Source organism: Helobdella robusta, assembly GCF_000326865.2.
Source record: "Helobdella robusta unplaced genomic scaffold HELROscaffold_10, whole genome shotgun sequence".
Taxonomy (NCBI): domain Eukaryota; kingdom Metazoa; phylum Annelida; class Clitellata; order Rhynchobdellida; family Glossiphoniidae; genus Helobdella; species Helobdella robusta.
Genome location: NW_008703571.1, coordinates 4,363,634 through 4,380,875, shown reverse-complemented (window position 1 = coordinate 4,380,875; position 17,242 = coordinate 4,363,634). Strand labels below are relative to the sequence as shown.

At 29.2% G+C, this 17,242-nt stretch overlaps 1 protein-coding gene across 1 annotated transcript; it reads left to right on the top strand.

The window, feature by feature from the left end:
- Positions 1 to 10,410: 10,410 nt before the first annotated feature.
- Positions 10,411 to 14,605, top strand: HELRODRAFT_166944 (hypothetical protein; the record flags this gene model as incomplete). The annotated part of the gene is made up of 3 exons (XM_009012107.1): positions 10,411 to 12,172; positions 12,404 to 12,481; positions 13,185 to 14,605. 3 exons carry the CDS (start codon positions 10,411 to 10,413, stop codon positions 14,603 to 14,605), a joined length of 3,261 nt encoding a protein of 1,086 aa, XP_009010355.1.
- Between the last annotated feature and the right edge of the window lie 2,637 nt (positions 14,606 to 17,242).

The window sequence follows — 17,242 nt, the reverse complement described above, 5'->3', positions numbered from 1 at the left end:
TACGCCGAAACAGCGCTGTTAGCTTTATTCCAGTTTTAGATAAATATGAACTCAAACAATACCGCCTCGTTGAATGTCTTATAAAGAAGTTAATTAATGCAAAATGGGCAAACAATTTCAATGAAATTTGCATTTCTGAAAACCTCGTTCCTAAATATATATGTATATATATATATATATATATATTGGTAATAGACCATATATATATATATATATATATATATATATATATATAAATATATATATATATATATATATGTATATATATATATATATTGACAATATTTTAGCTTATAGGCAAGAAAGACACAAAAACGGAACAACACTGTATAACTATACTTATGATGGTAGTTGATGCCGAAAAGAGCTTTTCTGTAGTAATAACGTTATAAATAATGTTTTTCAAAAATTTCAAATATTAAAAGTTTTTTATTTAACCTTAATAAACTTCATCAAGATGATAAAATTCTCGTTAGAAAAATTGAGAAACTAAACTACAAGTTGAATAATGCCCAAGACGCAGTGATCTTTATAAACAATTTTATTTATGATAGTCTAAACCAAAATATATATATATATATATATATATTATATGTATTATATATATATTATATATATATTATATATATATAAATATTATATATATATATACATTATATATATATAATATATATATATATAAATATAATATATAAATATATATATTATATACATATATATATATATGTATATGTGTGTGTGTGTGTGTGTGTCTGTGTGTGTGTGTGTGTGTGTGTGTGTGTGTGTGTGGGTGTGTGTGTGTGTGTTGGTAATAGACCATAATTTTTACAATATTCTATATCGAATGTTTGCCGTTAATATGCTTGTAGTTCGTTTTTTCGATTTTTCTCACTAAAGTTTTTTGGAGAACGTTTAGTTTATTAAAATTCAAAATAAACTTATCCATATTTCGATCCCGAATGAATCATCATCAGTGCTAGTTGATTTATATAGGGAAATATTCACTTTGTGAAATTGAACTTAGATGGAAATTAGGTGTCAGGTTTCTTTATTGGCTGGTCCATCTTCGTTGGTTTCCTTTTCTTCATTGATAGCATCATATTCTTCTTTGTCACTATTTACAATGCTAGTTTTTATTACTTCTTTGTTTTCATTGTTGATTAAGCGCCGGGTTGGGAGTGAGGTTGTCATTTTTTGTTGTATATTTATTTTTGGTTTATTGATGTCAATTAGGACTGCTTCTGCAATTTTAAGAAGCGTGTAGTTGCTGTTCTGGTATATTACTTTGGTGTTACTGTCGAGGATTTCACGGCTTATAGTGATTGATTGTGTTGAGTCCAAATGAGATTTGATAGCACCACTCTGTTTATGCAGTCAGTGAGGTAGTAGTAATCCCGATATATGAGTCATGTTGACGTGCACAGCCGTCAAAGGAGCAATTAAATTAATATATTACGTGATTACGCTTTAACACAGGTGAGACGTTTTTTATTGTGGTAATAAATTCGGAGTTTAACTTTACTAATTGGGTTGGTTGGTGTGACATTTTTATTGATAATATAGCTTCATCTATTTTGTATGCAGTTGACATGCGATTCCTGTAATACAAGATGATTCAGCGTCGCGATTTCTGATTAACAACTGTTGCTTCCCATCCAATGAACAAAATTTTCAACTTATTTCTAACCAATGCTTCTCTGAAAATACTTCGCAACTTATCCCCAACCACTGCATTTTTCATAAATTTCTCTAATTTTCTATTTTCAAAACATGAATTTATTTCAAAACATTGTTGTAAACAACAACTCGTTGTAGCATGTTTATCACTAGCTATTTTGATTAATAAAAATTATAATATTTATTTGTTTGTTGGTTTGTTTGTCAGAGATTCACACAAAGGTAAAACGAGATTTAATGGGTTCATTGCCTGCCACTGCAGTATCTATTTTTACGTTCCGACACTTAAAACAGAAGTATTAAGTGTCCATGGAAAATATTAAACTATTTATATAAATAGACAACCGTTATCATATTTTGCTTTGGAGAAATGAACGAAATGATAACCTTACAAGTTGGACGTCAAACATCGATATCTTCAACAAACGAGCAGCGGTGTGGACAATTTTTTAAAATACAGAACAAAACATCATTCGCCAACCCTATTTTTATCTTCGACAAGAATTTACTAAAATGAGATGTGATAATTTGTTGCTCTGGTGGAAATGATTGGCGCTTCGATGATGTATATGTTTTTCAAGACTAAATTATATTTTACGAAATAATAATATTTTAGTAATTTTAATAAATAGCCAATAAAAAACAATCTAGTAAATAATGAGATTCTATAAATTTAAAAAAAAATGAATCAATTTATAAATAAAAAAAATTTAATTTAATTACGAAATAATGAAATCGTGCTCTATGCGCGTATTCATAATCACTTTTTACCTATTAATATCTATTACCTACTAAATACTATTAATACTATTATAATATATATATATATATATATATATTAAAATATATTAAAATATCATGATATTATATAGATAATATATTAAGTATAATTATTAACTCTTTGATATTTAAATTATTATATTAATAATTATATTATATATAATATATATTATTATATACTATTATATGTTATAATAATAGTATTATCATTATTCAATTTAAATTAATGATGGAATATAGACGGTTTACAAACATATCTAAAACCGAAATCGGGCGTGACGCGTTCTAATTAACTTACGTACAATGACAAAAAATTAATTCAACGCTGGTAAGAAAATGACTTCTAAAAGTTTCTAAAAAACGTCAAAACTTCTAGATAAGCCTTGCCACTCTTTGAGACTAAATGTCATTTATATATATTTACTGCATCCATGCATATAAGCACGCCTACGTTCGATTCATATGAGCTTGCCAATGTTATATACTATACATATACGTAAGTGAATATAATAAATTTTTGTATGTTATATGTTAAAAATTTTTATATACATTGTATTATATATATTATATATATATATATATATATATAATCATTCATAAATTTATTTGTTTGTTTATTTACTTATTATATGTGCAATTATTATTATTTATTTTTTATTTATTCATTCGTTCACTCATTCACTCAATCATTTATTATTTTTATTTATTTATCATATGTTCATTCATTTATTTTTAATTATAAATTGATTTGTTATGTAAGTGTTTTACATTATAACTACAAACATATGCAACATGCGCATGGTGTTATATGGGCATAATGTGGAGTAAATAAATGAATAATGTCATTGGAGTGAATAACATAATACTACAAATAATAATAAATACTTTTATATGGATGCGCAGGATGTAAAACCAAAATTTTCGTTTTTTTTCTCTTTGTATGTATAAATATGATATACTGAAAAAATTAAATTAGCAAAATGCACAAGGTATCAAGATATAATGTATGTACTGTCCACCCTAACCAAAACTGTGAAATGAAACAAAGCAAGCAAAAGATACACCAAAATATAACAAATAATTTAACTAAATTCAACAGAAATAACATTAAGTTTAACAAAAATTTAACAACTTCTTAATAGAAGTTAACTAAGCTAATAAGAATAATCGACGAGTGTTAAAATAGTTAGAGTGAGCAGATGAATCGATTTTTTGAAGGGACCATACGAGGGAGAGTTTTTCACACTCATCGGTAAGGTATCCTAGAGACGCATTGAATATGACCAAAAAAAATTTGATCTAGGTTAAGGAAGGTAAAAATCTGAGTTATGTCAAAAGAATTTACGTCTAGTATTTTTAAATAAAACCAGTTCATTAAAAAGAGATTGGCAGTAACCAAATTTATATATTTTGAAAAACATGAGCTTCATTTAAAAAGAATACAAATGAAAAAATTTTGAGCTAGGGTCAAAACATAAAGATTAGATTTAAGAGCTGAAACCAAGATAGAAATAAAATAAATCATATAAGGTAGAATGAGAGAGTGATACGGAGTGATCAAGATGAATCGAGAAAAGTTAAATCTCAAACAATAGATAAGGCCCAAATTTTTTGTTAATTTACACAAAATATGTTTAATGTGAGGAAACCAAGACAAATTTGAAGAAATAATGCCAAAAAATTTACACGAGTCAACCCTTGATGAAAATTACAGCATGTTCCGTGTTAGTTAGCTTCCTGTTCGGTTTTTCTAATGCTTGACCGTATATATATTATACATATATATATAATTATATATATTTAGAAATTAAGAAACCTGACACCTAATTGGCATCAAAGTTCAATTTTACAACACCAAAGTTAATTTTTACAACGTCAAAGTTCATCTTGACAAAGTCAATATTTCCCTATATATACAGCAAGGAGTACTGATGATGATTCATTCGGAATCGAAATATGGCCTTATTTGCAGCATGAATTCGAAAAATAAGTTTATTTTGAATTTTAATAAACTAAACGTTCACCAAAAAACTTTAGTGAGAAAAATCGAAAAAACGAACTACAAACATATTAACGCCAAACATTCGGTAGAATTTATAGAATATTGTAAAAATTATGGTCTATTACCAACATATATATATATATATACACTTTAATATTTTATTATATATTTAATATTTTATTTTATTAAACTATGTTCGTAATAATTTACACTTATTTAAGGCTTTGAAGATGGCTTTCTGTTAGTCATGTTACAATGCAACTTTTGAACAAATAAGAGCGAAAAAAACTACGTTTGTTGAGTCTAGCATTAAAAAACTAAACTCCAAATGGGTACCGATTTCCAACAACGTTTGCTTGGTTGATGGACTAGATGTATTAGCGCTAACTGAAACATGGCATGTGGATCAAAATGTTATTTCTGTACAATGCAACTTTTAAATAAATAAGTGCGGAAAAAACTATGTTTGTTGAGTCTAGCATTAAAAAACTACTTAATTCCAAATGGGTACCGATTTCCAACAACGTTTGCATATATATTAGTTGGTTGATGAACTGGATGTATTAGTGCTAACTGAAACATGGCATGTGGATCAAAATGTTATTTCTGTAAAATCTGCAATGCCTGACGGTGACGGGTACAGTTGTGTTGATTATGTTAGAAAATACGATCTATATCATGGTTGATAGATAATTTATTTTAGTAAGAGGTTTAGGCACAAACAATTTGACTTAACGTCATTAACTACGTTTGGGGCAATCACATTAAAAATGAATTTGGTCTGTTGGCCATATATAGACCTGGATCGATGCCCATCACAACTGCTTTCTTTTAAGAAACTTAGATGTATTCTTGATAATATGTCGTTTTTGGTCTCAGATCTTGTTTTGGTTGGTGATTCCAATGTTCGTGTTGATAGACAAGAATGTCCGCATGCCAGATCACTGATGGAATTATTTGATGATTTTCGTTTGAAGAATTGGGTTGACCAGCCTACTCATAGTTTAAAAGAATCACTTGTAATAGTTTGTATATTTCTGATGTAATGGTTTATCCAAGTAGAATATATTCTGACCATGGGTTGGTTAAAGCCTTTTTAGAAGAAAACGCTTCAGTAAATACTACAGAATAATCAGATTGTGGAAACATATTGATGAAGAAAAATTTATCTCGTTGGTTATCGGTTTGCCGATTGGTAAAGCAGGTTCAGGTATGTATGCTGACAATTTGTTTGATCTATTTGAAAATGAAATAAAAAGGATTTTAGATATAGTTGCACCGCTACACAGAGTAAAGTGTCGTCGTGATTCTGTGTGCCATGGTATGATAATAAATGTCGGCAGCATAAATAGCTCTGTAAAAAGCTTGAAAGAAGTTATAAAAAATCAATGTCAAGTGATGAAAAAATAAATGGTTTAGTTCGCTGAAAACAAAAATTAGTTTTGGCTAAAAAAGAACTGTTTTTGGTCAAATTTAATTGATGAGGATAGAAATAGACCGAAACAATTATAGAATGCACTAAATAAACTACTTTGCAAAGATAAGATTTAGTTGACAATAGGGTGATAAAACTGAAACGGTGCACACTAGTGATGGTTTTCTGAAATTTTTCGAAGATAAAATTGAACGTGTTCGAGATGCAACGGCTAGAAACAAATCATCTTTTTTTGAGAAAAGGATTGAGATAAGCAACGAGTTTCTAATCTTTCCAGAAATATAGTGAAGAAGAAATTATAAAGAAAATTTTAAATTGTCCAACAAAAACATTTTTACTTGATTGCCTATCCAAGTATTTCAACTAAAAACACATTGGTTTATTTTCAAAATTTTTTACCAAGTCTCATCAACATGCGTTAAAATCGATGGTACACTGGAAAATAAATTTGCTAAAAAATGTTGGTTAATAGCAGCCTTAAATCAATTTTAAATTCGCAGATAAAATTGAATTCTTATTTTAAATAAATAAATATATGTATAATTGTAACTTGGGTTCCCTGACAAAATAGTCACAAAGCGAGATAAACGCGATAAAGTTTGACAAGCAGGAAGATCCTGACAGGATAGTTTTTTTTTAATGTACATTTAAACAAAACATAATCAATTACGCCAAACCTTTTCATCTAATTAGCTAACTTATCATTATTGTTAATATTAAAAAACAATTAGAGTGGTTTTCCTTAATATCGCAGGTACAATGTTAACTGTTAATCACATTGAACAATTTTGAATAAAAAGATAAGATTTGAGCAACGTTCAAAATTTAAGTGATAAGATTCTAGAATGTTACAGACAAATTATTCTACAATTTAACTACAGTGATGTTTGCAGCCGAACCAAAAGAGTTCAATTTAGCGGAAGACCAAGCATCAATTTGAACACCTATTGAAATGGAACTCAACTGAATTATTATCGTTCGAAACGTTCTTTTTATTAGTAGGTAACTGTAATTACGATTAAGGTTGGCTATGAATTAAATAAAATTATTTAAAATTATAGTATATTCACTTTTTATTTTGATTCAAAATCATTTAAAAATTGGTGATTTCCCTTTCTGCTTCAAATTATAACATAACATAACACACGAGTGGTTAGCGTATCCGTCTACCACTCCAACGACCCAGGTTCGAATTCTGCAGTTTCTACGGGTTCATTCAAATAGCCGACCCCCGGCTAACCCAGCCGTCCATCTTTTTGAGGTTGATAAATGGGTAGATGCATGTTGGCCGGCTAGATGGCCCAGTAGTTCAAATGCCAGGTGAGTCAAACATCTCAATGGCTATCATATAGGTACTCAGCGTATATAATGCTGTGCTTGCGCGTGCACATAAAATACAGGTGTACGTAGTGTGAAAAGGATAAAACAGCCTTTGTGGCGAAGATGGCTGCTTCAAATATTGATTTGATATTTGATAAGATATGAAGAACATAATAAAAGATATATATTTGTAACATTGTAAGTGGTTCTGCGTATCTAGAGCTGCAATAATAAAGACTAAAAAAACTTATACCCCTCAAATTAAAAGAATAATAGTAATGTCGAATTATAATACTAATAGTTATTGATAAATTAACTATATAAAAATAAACTTCATCTGTATAACTCATGGAATAATATAATTCAATGGTATAACTATAGAAGTACGCGCATGAAGTCACGCAAATGAAAACATATAAAAAGAGTTAATTAATTAAACAAGAATTGTTGTAATTTTCAAAATTATAATTTTTTGTGTGAGATACGCTGACGAACAATTGTATAAAAAGTTCAGCCATTATTAAAATTGATAAATTTTTATCAATATTCTAGATTGATGTCAAAACAATTAAACTATCAAATAACAGAATCGCGTATTACATGACGTCAATTAAAGTAGTAAAAATAAAAAATGTGAATAAGGTACAAATTTTTGAGTTTTAAACAATTATCAATAGTAAAATTAAGTGTAATAATTATATTATAACAATTCACAATTGGAAAATACTTAACACAATTATTTAGCTAGTTGAACTGTTAGTTTAACCCAATTCGTTGCTGAACTGATAATTTGTTGCTGAATGTTCGTTGCGGACATTACCTTCGTATCAACGTAACGCTAATGTTGGTGAAATTGTTTCACCCGGTCAGGAAGATTATTTTTATTTTTTACTGAAAGTTACATTATTATTGTGTTGATTGATGAGGTTTTTATTTTTTGTTTAAATAATTCATCTTAAATATTGATTTGACGTTTTAGTGATATTCCACCTAATTTATAATTTATTATATAATAATAATAAATTATTATTATAATATATTTTTATGTTAATTAATTAATTAATTTAATTAAAAACAATCATTATTTTATTATAAATTATTTATAAATAATGATGAATCTAACTAAAATGCTACTATTATCTATTTGTTAAAATAACCCATGTCATAATTATAAATTATACCATAGCGATAGCCATGGAAATATCATTCACGTTGTCTGCAATAAGCTAATAAATACTGCATATATAAAATATATTCATGAAAGTTTACTAGATCTGCTGTAAAATATGGTAAAAATTTTGTTGATTGATAATTGATAATTACCACAGTGTGCTGTGTAACTTACTAGGTCCGAGGTAAATACCATGGCTTTTCTGACAAAAAATTTCCATTGTATATTATTATTATTGGTATGTTTGTAAGTGTCCTTTAAAAAGATCTCAGAGGTGCTAACGATTATATTATTGCAGTACATTGTGTAACACTTTACTAAGATCAATCAATCTTCGTTTTGTGTCCAGAGACCCGGTTCCCCGAGGTAGGATGTAGCACTTTACTAAGACAATGCAATAAATAGACGGCAGTTTAGCCATGTTTACAACAGATAGGTCGTAATATAGACTATTGCAATAGTCTATTTTTGAGTGGATAAAGGAATGAACAAGGCATTGAAGAGTATGCTTGCTTAAAGATCATTTGATACGCCTAAACTTGCGCTATTGTCCAGAGCATTCTTTTGAAACTGCCTTTGTATGGACGTTGAGACATGTTATTATCGAAAAAAAATCCTAGATTGTGTATTGATGTGTAAAATTCAATGTCAGAATTGCCAAGTCTTATAGGCTCAATGTTCATTTTTTCCAATTGTTGCCAAGTGCCAACCTGTAAAAACTGAGTTTTTGATTCAATTTAAGTCTATTTGCCGTCATCCATTCATTAATTTCTGAGAGACATGATCTGAATCTACAGACCAGATCTTCAAAACAACAAAAGGGACACTAGCAGTGATTTGAATATCATCAGCAAATTCGTGGTGTTTCAAGTTATATCTGTTAATCATTTTGAAAACATCTGCAGTGTACAACACAAACAGGAGGGGGCCGAGAACCGACCTTGGGGAACACTGTATGATATAGCTTCAACATGTGTCAAATTAGATCTGACCAAAACCTGTTTTTTATAACCAGAAAGATATAATTCAATCCATTGAAGAACAACACCTGATACTCCAAATGAATATTGGAGCCTGCGTAAAAGTAATGAGTGATCAACACAATCAATAGCAGAGTTCATATCTAAAAGAGCAAGCAACGACACATTCTGAGCATCTGTGGAGGAATATAAATTAGAACAAACATCCAATAAAGCCATCTCAGTCGAATGGAACTGATGATAACCTGATTGGTAAATTGGAATAAAATTATTGGTGTTTAAGTGAGTGACAAGTTGCTGAAAGACTATGCATTCAACAACTTTAAACAAAAATGCAAGATTCGACACAGGCTGATAACTTGAAAGTTTATTTTTGTTCAATGTACTTTTTTCAGAATAGGGCTTTTTTGAAAGCTAATGAATAAGAGCCAGAAAGAAGGTACAGGTTGATTAAAAAGGTGAAAATGGCAGAAACAAATACATATTTTGCCCATTTTGCGTTGATTAGCTTTTTACCAATAGATTCAACTTTTCTTATTTGGGTTAAATCATATTTATTAAACAGTTGTGTCATAGTGCGGCTTACAACGTTGTTTTGGCGTGAGCGCACTATGACACAACTGTTTAATAAATTTGATTTAATCCAAATAGAAAGGTTGAATCTATTGGTAAAAAGCTAATCAACGCAAAATGGACAAAAATATTTAATGAATATCGCTGAGAACCTCGTACCTAAAAATATCGCTGAGAATCTCGTACCAATATATATATATATAAATATATATATATATATATATATATATATACACATATATATATATATATACATGTTTGTGCATATATTGTAACATAACATATATTATATCATATATATATATTTTTTAATTTTGTATATATACATTAATATATATATATATATATTTATATACATATATATATATGTTTGGGCATATGTTATATATATATATATATTTTTAATTTTTTTTGCTTACAGTAATGCTACCAAAATAAATATTTTTTCAAACTGAACTGTAAATGTACCAAAATGAATGTTGTTGCTGGCAAAGCTAAAAGAGGTCGCCCTAAAGGTTCAAAGAATAAAGTGAAAAAATCTACAGAGAAATCTACTGGCAGTGCTTGTGATGTCAATAGTGACTACATTGAAAGGCTAAAAAATAAAAATGTTGATTCCGCTGTTTTATCAAAAATGGAAACTTTCAGAAATTGCATCCTTGAAAAACTGAAAGAAGAGTTTTTTGGCAATGATGTTTCTAACAACATAGGCTCACCGTCGTTTTCAGATGTTAAAAAAATTATACCCAAAATAAATTTTTTGAAGGAAAATTTAACTGAACATTTTAATTTGCAGACAGGTAAAACCGTGCATGATAAAAAGACATTGAAATCGATTGCTAAAAAATCCAGTGAATTTATTAAGCTAACAGTAAAAAATAAAAACCCAGATTCGTTTGATGAAGTTTTAAAGAAGTCTGATCAGTCACCTACAAAAGAATGTTTAAAAGATGAGAATAATCATTTGAACAAGAATTCAGTTTATTGTGTAAGTTCTTTTGAAAATAAGCATTATGTTTCTGAAGGTCTTAATATTCTGGTTGATAAAAATACTATTAATAATGTCCACTGTAATAAAATAGTGTCTGCCAATGTTTATAAGCATAATGTAAAGTCAAAGCTGCAAAATAATTTTATAGAATTAAATGATGATGGCAGTGTTGGGCCTGCTGCAACAATCGTTTCACTGGCATCACTTGTCACAAGTACTATCGATGTTCCAATTAGGTCCCATCATTCGTCAGTGCTGACAAATAAATGTAATAATTCAGCAACACAAATTGCATCATCGTCATCAGTTCCTTCATCATCATCTTTGAAGGATGCTTTAAAATCACCAATCTCATCAACATGTAATGTAACTACAGAGGCCAAACATGCTATAATGCTAACAACGTCACCTAATTCTTCAACATATACACCAGCCAAAACATCACCTTCTGAAACATCAGGAGTTGATATGTTATGCAAGATGTCCGCTGATACAAACGTAAAAAATAAAGTTATATTCAACAATATTTCAGATAATTCATCTATAAATACATACAAACTTGATAATATTAAAAATACTAAAAATAATGAAAATATTTGTGCTGTAGATGTTATAACAAAGACCAACGATAAAATATGCTTTATTGAGAGTCAGAATCAAGGCGTTGTTAAATATTTTGATACTACTAGATTAAATTGTAATGACCAAGAAAATACAACCAGTCAAAACTGTTCATCAAATAAAATTTTTGAATGCGTGTCTAACTCATTTGATCAGTTGCACTTATCTGAAACGGCAAGCTGTTCAACTCCAAAGCCTATCAAACCAGATGATGAGACACTTTTAGCCAGAATATTTTGCAAGTCGTATCCCAAATTAAAATCAATTAAACATAACTTAAATGTACCAATTAATCATAAAAAAGTGCCACAGGATATTGAAAAACTTAGTTCAAACAAACATTTGTTATCCTCGTCATATTCAACATTTTGCAAACGTCGATACTACAAAAAGAAGAAAAGCGCTTTGATGGCACTTGATCAGTCAGTTTTGTCTTCTACAGAAAACATTAAGGAATCAAATATTGGATCTGATCCCGTGCAGAAAGATCAAATTGATGTTTTGTTAAATAAAAACGTTGTGACAGATGTAGCTGATGGGTGGCTATCCAATAAAGCATTGACATATTGCCATTCAGTATCAAATACTGCAATTAAACAGAGAACTGAAGTTTCTTGCTTAGGTTGGTAATTGTATGAACTAGTAAGCAGAATTTGTAGTAATAATAATAATGGGAACTTATCTTATTTTTCATCAAATGCATAAAAATCAATGATTAATAGAAAATAATTTTTTCAATTAAAATCATAATCATAATAGCCAGTCATCACTGCTTTTCATTTAAATAAGAAAAATAATAACGATGATGATTATAATGATTATAATAATAATAATTAATTTTATGGAAGTACAGATGTGGCACTAGCCAGGTGCAAAAATGACTACATCCCCATGAAATTGGCACATCATGAACATCATTTTAGACAATTAGGTTTAAAATTTTTTTTTTTTTTCTTATTTGTTATAACAAACACTTTGAAGTATGTGACAGTCAGTGAGATGATGCAAATAGAGGTTTGCATACATCACTTAAGAAATGCTGATAATAAGTCCAATGTAATAAATATTAATGAAATAATATTATATTATTTACTGTTCATTTTTTTGCATAATTTTTGTTTAACGTATTTTTTTATATGTCTAAACCGTTTCATTTTTGTATATATCTGTTTATTAATTTTTCAATTGGTTCATTAATAATCACCAATAAAAAGTCATTATTTTAACCTTTTCTCTGATAGTTTTGTATGATGTATTTATATGCCTTAAACAGATGTCTTTTTTGTTCATGTTTTATTGCTGATCTTTTGCTGCGAGTTGAAGCTTCATCTTTTCATGTCATCTCTATCTCACTCACCACAAATTCTAGACTGACTAACCCTAACTGGTTGCCAACTGAAAAGAAATTTGTTTTAAATGATTGGAAAATCTTTAGTGATAGTATATGTATACATTTTGTGTAAGGAGCTAGTGAGAGTTTAAATGTAAAAATGTGTGGGAAAAATTTAAAAAGTAAAGTGGTTACATAGAGATATATATATATATATATATATATATATATATATATATATATATATAGTATATGTATAATTATATATATTTTCATGTTTTGGATTAAATACCTTTAACCCCAGCTTCCGGAGGTTTGGAATCTATCTCTCAGGTTGATCATAAGAACCCACCAGCGATAAATAAAAAAGTTGTGGGGCTTGATGCCAGTGTACAGTGTCAATGTAGTGATATTATTGAATCAGTGGGCAAAAGGAGTGTTTCAATCGATGTTGAGATTCAAACTGATGACGTTATCAACTTGCGTTTATCAACTGACCACAAAACGTGTCAAACAGATGATGCTTTCTTACATAGAAAAGATGCTGGCACCCAAACGGTATCTGTTGATGAATATGTTTTCAGTGGTCGTGGGTTGGCAAAGAATGTAAATAATAAAGAGCTGCCCCTAAACTACAAAACATGCATTTGTAATGATAATGTTGTAATTAATCGCTCACCTCATGATGATTTTTCATCAGAGGTTCCTTCACATCTGCAAAACTCTTCACAGGAGGAAAACCAAAATGAAGTCAGATCTACGACTATATCCGTTATAAATAGTGAAATGTTTGTTCAATCGAATTTTGCAAATGAGTCATTTACCTGCCCATCACCATTAAATCCTCTCAAAATTGTTCCTGATACACTTGCCCACTCAGAAACTACGTCATCTAATCTTCCCAGTAGTTTTTTGGACACTACGTTTCTTAATAACTTGTTAATACTGCCAACTCCGACACTGGAAAAACAAGTTATGCCATCAATATTGCATTTTGAAGAAAATAATGAAGCTGACTGTCACAATCAACTTGAATTTGATTGTGAAGAAAATTTTAGCAATGATCTAACAAATGAATGTGGCCATAACAATAATGTTTTTAGTCTCTATAATCCTATAAACACATGCAAAATAGTTACAGCAGACAATGCAACTGTGAATATCATTGATCAGTACATGTCAAATTGTCATGCTCAAAACAAACCAATTGAAGTTTCAATTCCTCTGTCACATATTACATCTATCTGTTCTAATTTGGAAAAAAAAGCACAAACTTTTGAAATACCAACCACACCATGTAAGAAAAATTTCTGTTATGACGTTAATGTAAATGACAAAAAATTAAATATGATGGAACAGAAAATTCCTAGTTTCAATCACAACAAATATAATATTTTTGATAAAACAAATGTTGCCAAAAATGATGAAGTTCAGGGTTGCAACGGAAGTGGGACATCAGATGTCAACATTGCATCACACAAAGCTCTTATATCGTCCACTATTTTGAATGACGATCTGACGACAAAAAGTAACAAACTATCCAAAGTGTCTTCTCTATCGACACTAGTTTTGCCTGACAATGAAGATGTTGATGTAATGAATAGCGACACTAATGGTCTGCAAATTAGAGATGTTTCACTTACTGGAGCAAACTGTGAAAATGCAGTATCGCTTGACAATGGATTTATCAACGGTTCAACTTTGTTATTTCAAAACTCACTTTGATTTCTTCATTTTTGCTAATTTTATTTTCGTTTTTTTTTTCATAAGTTTCAGTTAATTAGTTTCATCCAATTTAATTAATTCTGATGGTTTATAATATAATAATAATTATTTTAATAAAAAATTTTGCTAGTAAGAAGAATTTTTGCAAATAAAAAGTAAACATAAAAGTAATTTTAGGAAGCATAAGGGAAAGCAAGTATTTTTTACAATTCTATTGGTGATGATAAAAGGAATCAAAGTTTAACTGAATGCATAAGAAATTTAATGAAATGAGGGGATTCTTGTTAAACTCTAACCAGTGTTTTATTGTATATAAGGTTTTGGTAACAGCTCTTTACTATTGCAAACTGTAGGTTGATGAGCAAAATATGAAGTGTCTTAAAAGAATATTCAATAGATTAACAGTGAGCTAATATGCAACTGATATTATTTATTACATATAATACAGAACATAATCGAGATTTTAATTTTAATCATTTGCTCTTTTTTATATTCAGTTTCAGATAAACTAGATTTTTTTACAAGCACTGAAGAAAATGATGATGCAAGTCTCAACTCCGGTGAAGTTTGCAAGTATACTTATCAGTTAAATTATGGTAGCACAATAAGTAATAAGAAAAAAAGAATGAATGATGATATGGGTTACTCACAAAAAAAGAAACGTAGACTATCTAGGAGAAAAGAAAATGAAGAGAAAGAGAGTGAATATCTGTATGTTTAGTGTGTTGGCTTTTTACAACTTGTTTAATTTTATTAATATCATTTTTTACTATTTTTTTAAAATTAAACTTTGATAAACGCAGAGATTGGATCAAGCTTAAATATAATGATAAAGAGCTTAAAATGTTTAAAAAGGAAAATAACAACTTGAAAAAATATTTTTGAAAAATACATGAAGTTCATAAAAATACAAAATGACTTTGAAAAAATAAAATTAGGTAAAGTATAATCTAGAAGAAATTATGAATCAGAAAAATAAAATATGATAAACGATAATTAGATAAATAAGAAAATTGGATTGAAAAGAATCAATAACTGATCAAATTAACATTGAAAAAGATAAATAAAAAAGATGTATATATATTAATATATATATATATTAAGATCATAATAAATACGGTATTTAATAAAATCCGCTGAATATTTTGCTTTTGCTAATTCACCGTTAATTTTTGTAGCAACTAGTGATTGATTATCAATTAATTAAAAGTAATAAAAATTCTTTGGACTTCATTATGCTGCGTAAAAGTCCTCCGGCTTTTAATGGCGAATTTTTTTTGAATATTTATTGGACCTAGCTTAAAACAGTGGAATGACCGCCTTTGTACTGGCAGGGCAAAATTTAGTGCTAGAAGTCCTCCAGACAATTCCTATCGAAAACCATTTTAAGTGCAGTTTTGCCGTAAATTTACGCTACAGTGAAAAACACCTAAATCAGATATATCATTCTTAGTTTTGAAACAGAACACAGCGATTTGGAGAGTCCATACAACAGCTAACAGTCAAGCGATTGACTGCTGCCATACCAACAATTTATTGGGAACATCGGGACAAATTTGCACTGAAAACATTCATCAAAACTTTTCGTGATCCGGAACTCAAACAATTCTTTCTGCTGGCAGACAAACGGAGCTTTAGGGATACTGTGGCGTGTACGTCGTACATTCGAGTCAGCAAATCAGGCGTCAAGAAATGATGCGAGGAAACGCCAGGTATCTGAGGATTGTTCCGGTCAAAGGATGGTTTATGAAAGAAAAACTTTACAGCGTACCGAAATGTCAGAATTGTGGTGAAAAAGACCTACTTCGTGACTGCAAGCAACTTCGAAGAACATTTACTGTAAGATTGTAAAAACGTGAAAAAGATTCGCCTCCTCTAACAGTCAGAAGTTGGCAGATAGAATTAAAACTTGCAGCACCGAAATCTAAATTTCCAAGTTACACCAAAGTCTTATGGCTGGACGGAAAAGTTGGTTCGCGGGAAAAGTTGAATTGCATCAAGCCTCACTACATAACATGATCAAGATAATTGCCATCTATCGACCACCTAGTTATAAATATGAGTCTTTTTTAGAAAAAATTGAATCGATACTAAATAGTCTAAATCCACTTGATAAAATTTTCATTGTCGGAGATTTTAACATTAATCTAATGGATAAAACCTCCAAAGATTTTCAAAATTTACTTTTGTCGCATTACTTCTTACCTTTGATTGATTTACCAACTAGGATAACTAATAACTCAATTTCACTAATAGATAATATATTTTTTAACTTAAATCAACAATGTTATAATGGAATAATAATATCAGACTTTTCAGATCATTATCCAATTTATACAGTTGTAGAAAATACAGGATTTGTCACTACAGATACTCTGACTTTGAAAAGGAACATAAATAAGAGAAACATTTCCCTAATTAAGGAAGCTCTATCTTCTGAAAAATGGGATTCAATAACGGATGAGAGTAACATTGACACCTGTTGCATGAATTTTTATAATCAATTAAATAGAATTCTTGATATTTACGCCCCATTGCAACCGCTGAAACGGAAAAATAAAAAGCCATGGGTAAGTGATGAAATAATTAAATTATCAAAGAAACAGAATAAACTCTATAAAAAAACAATTTCAACAC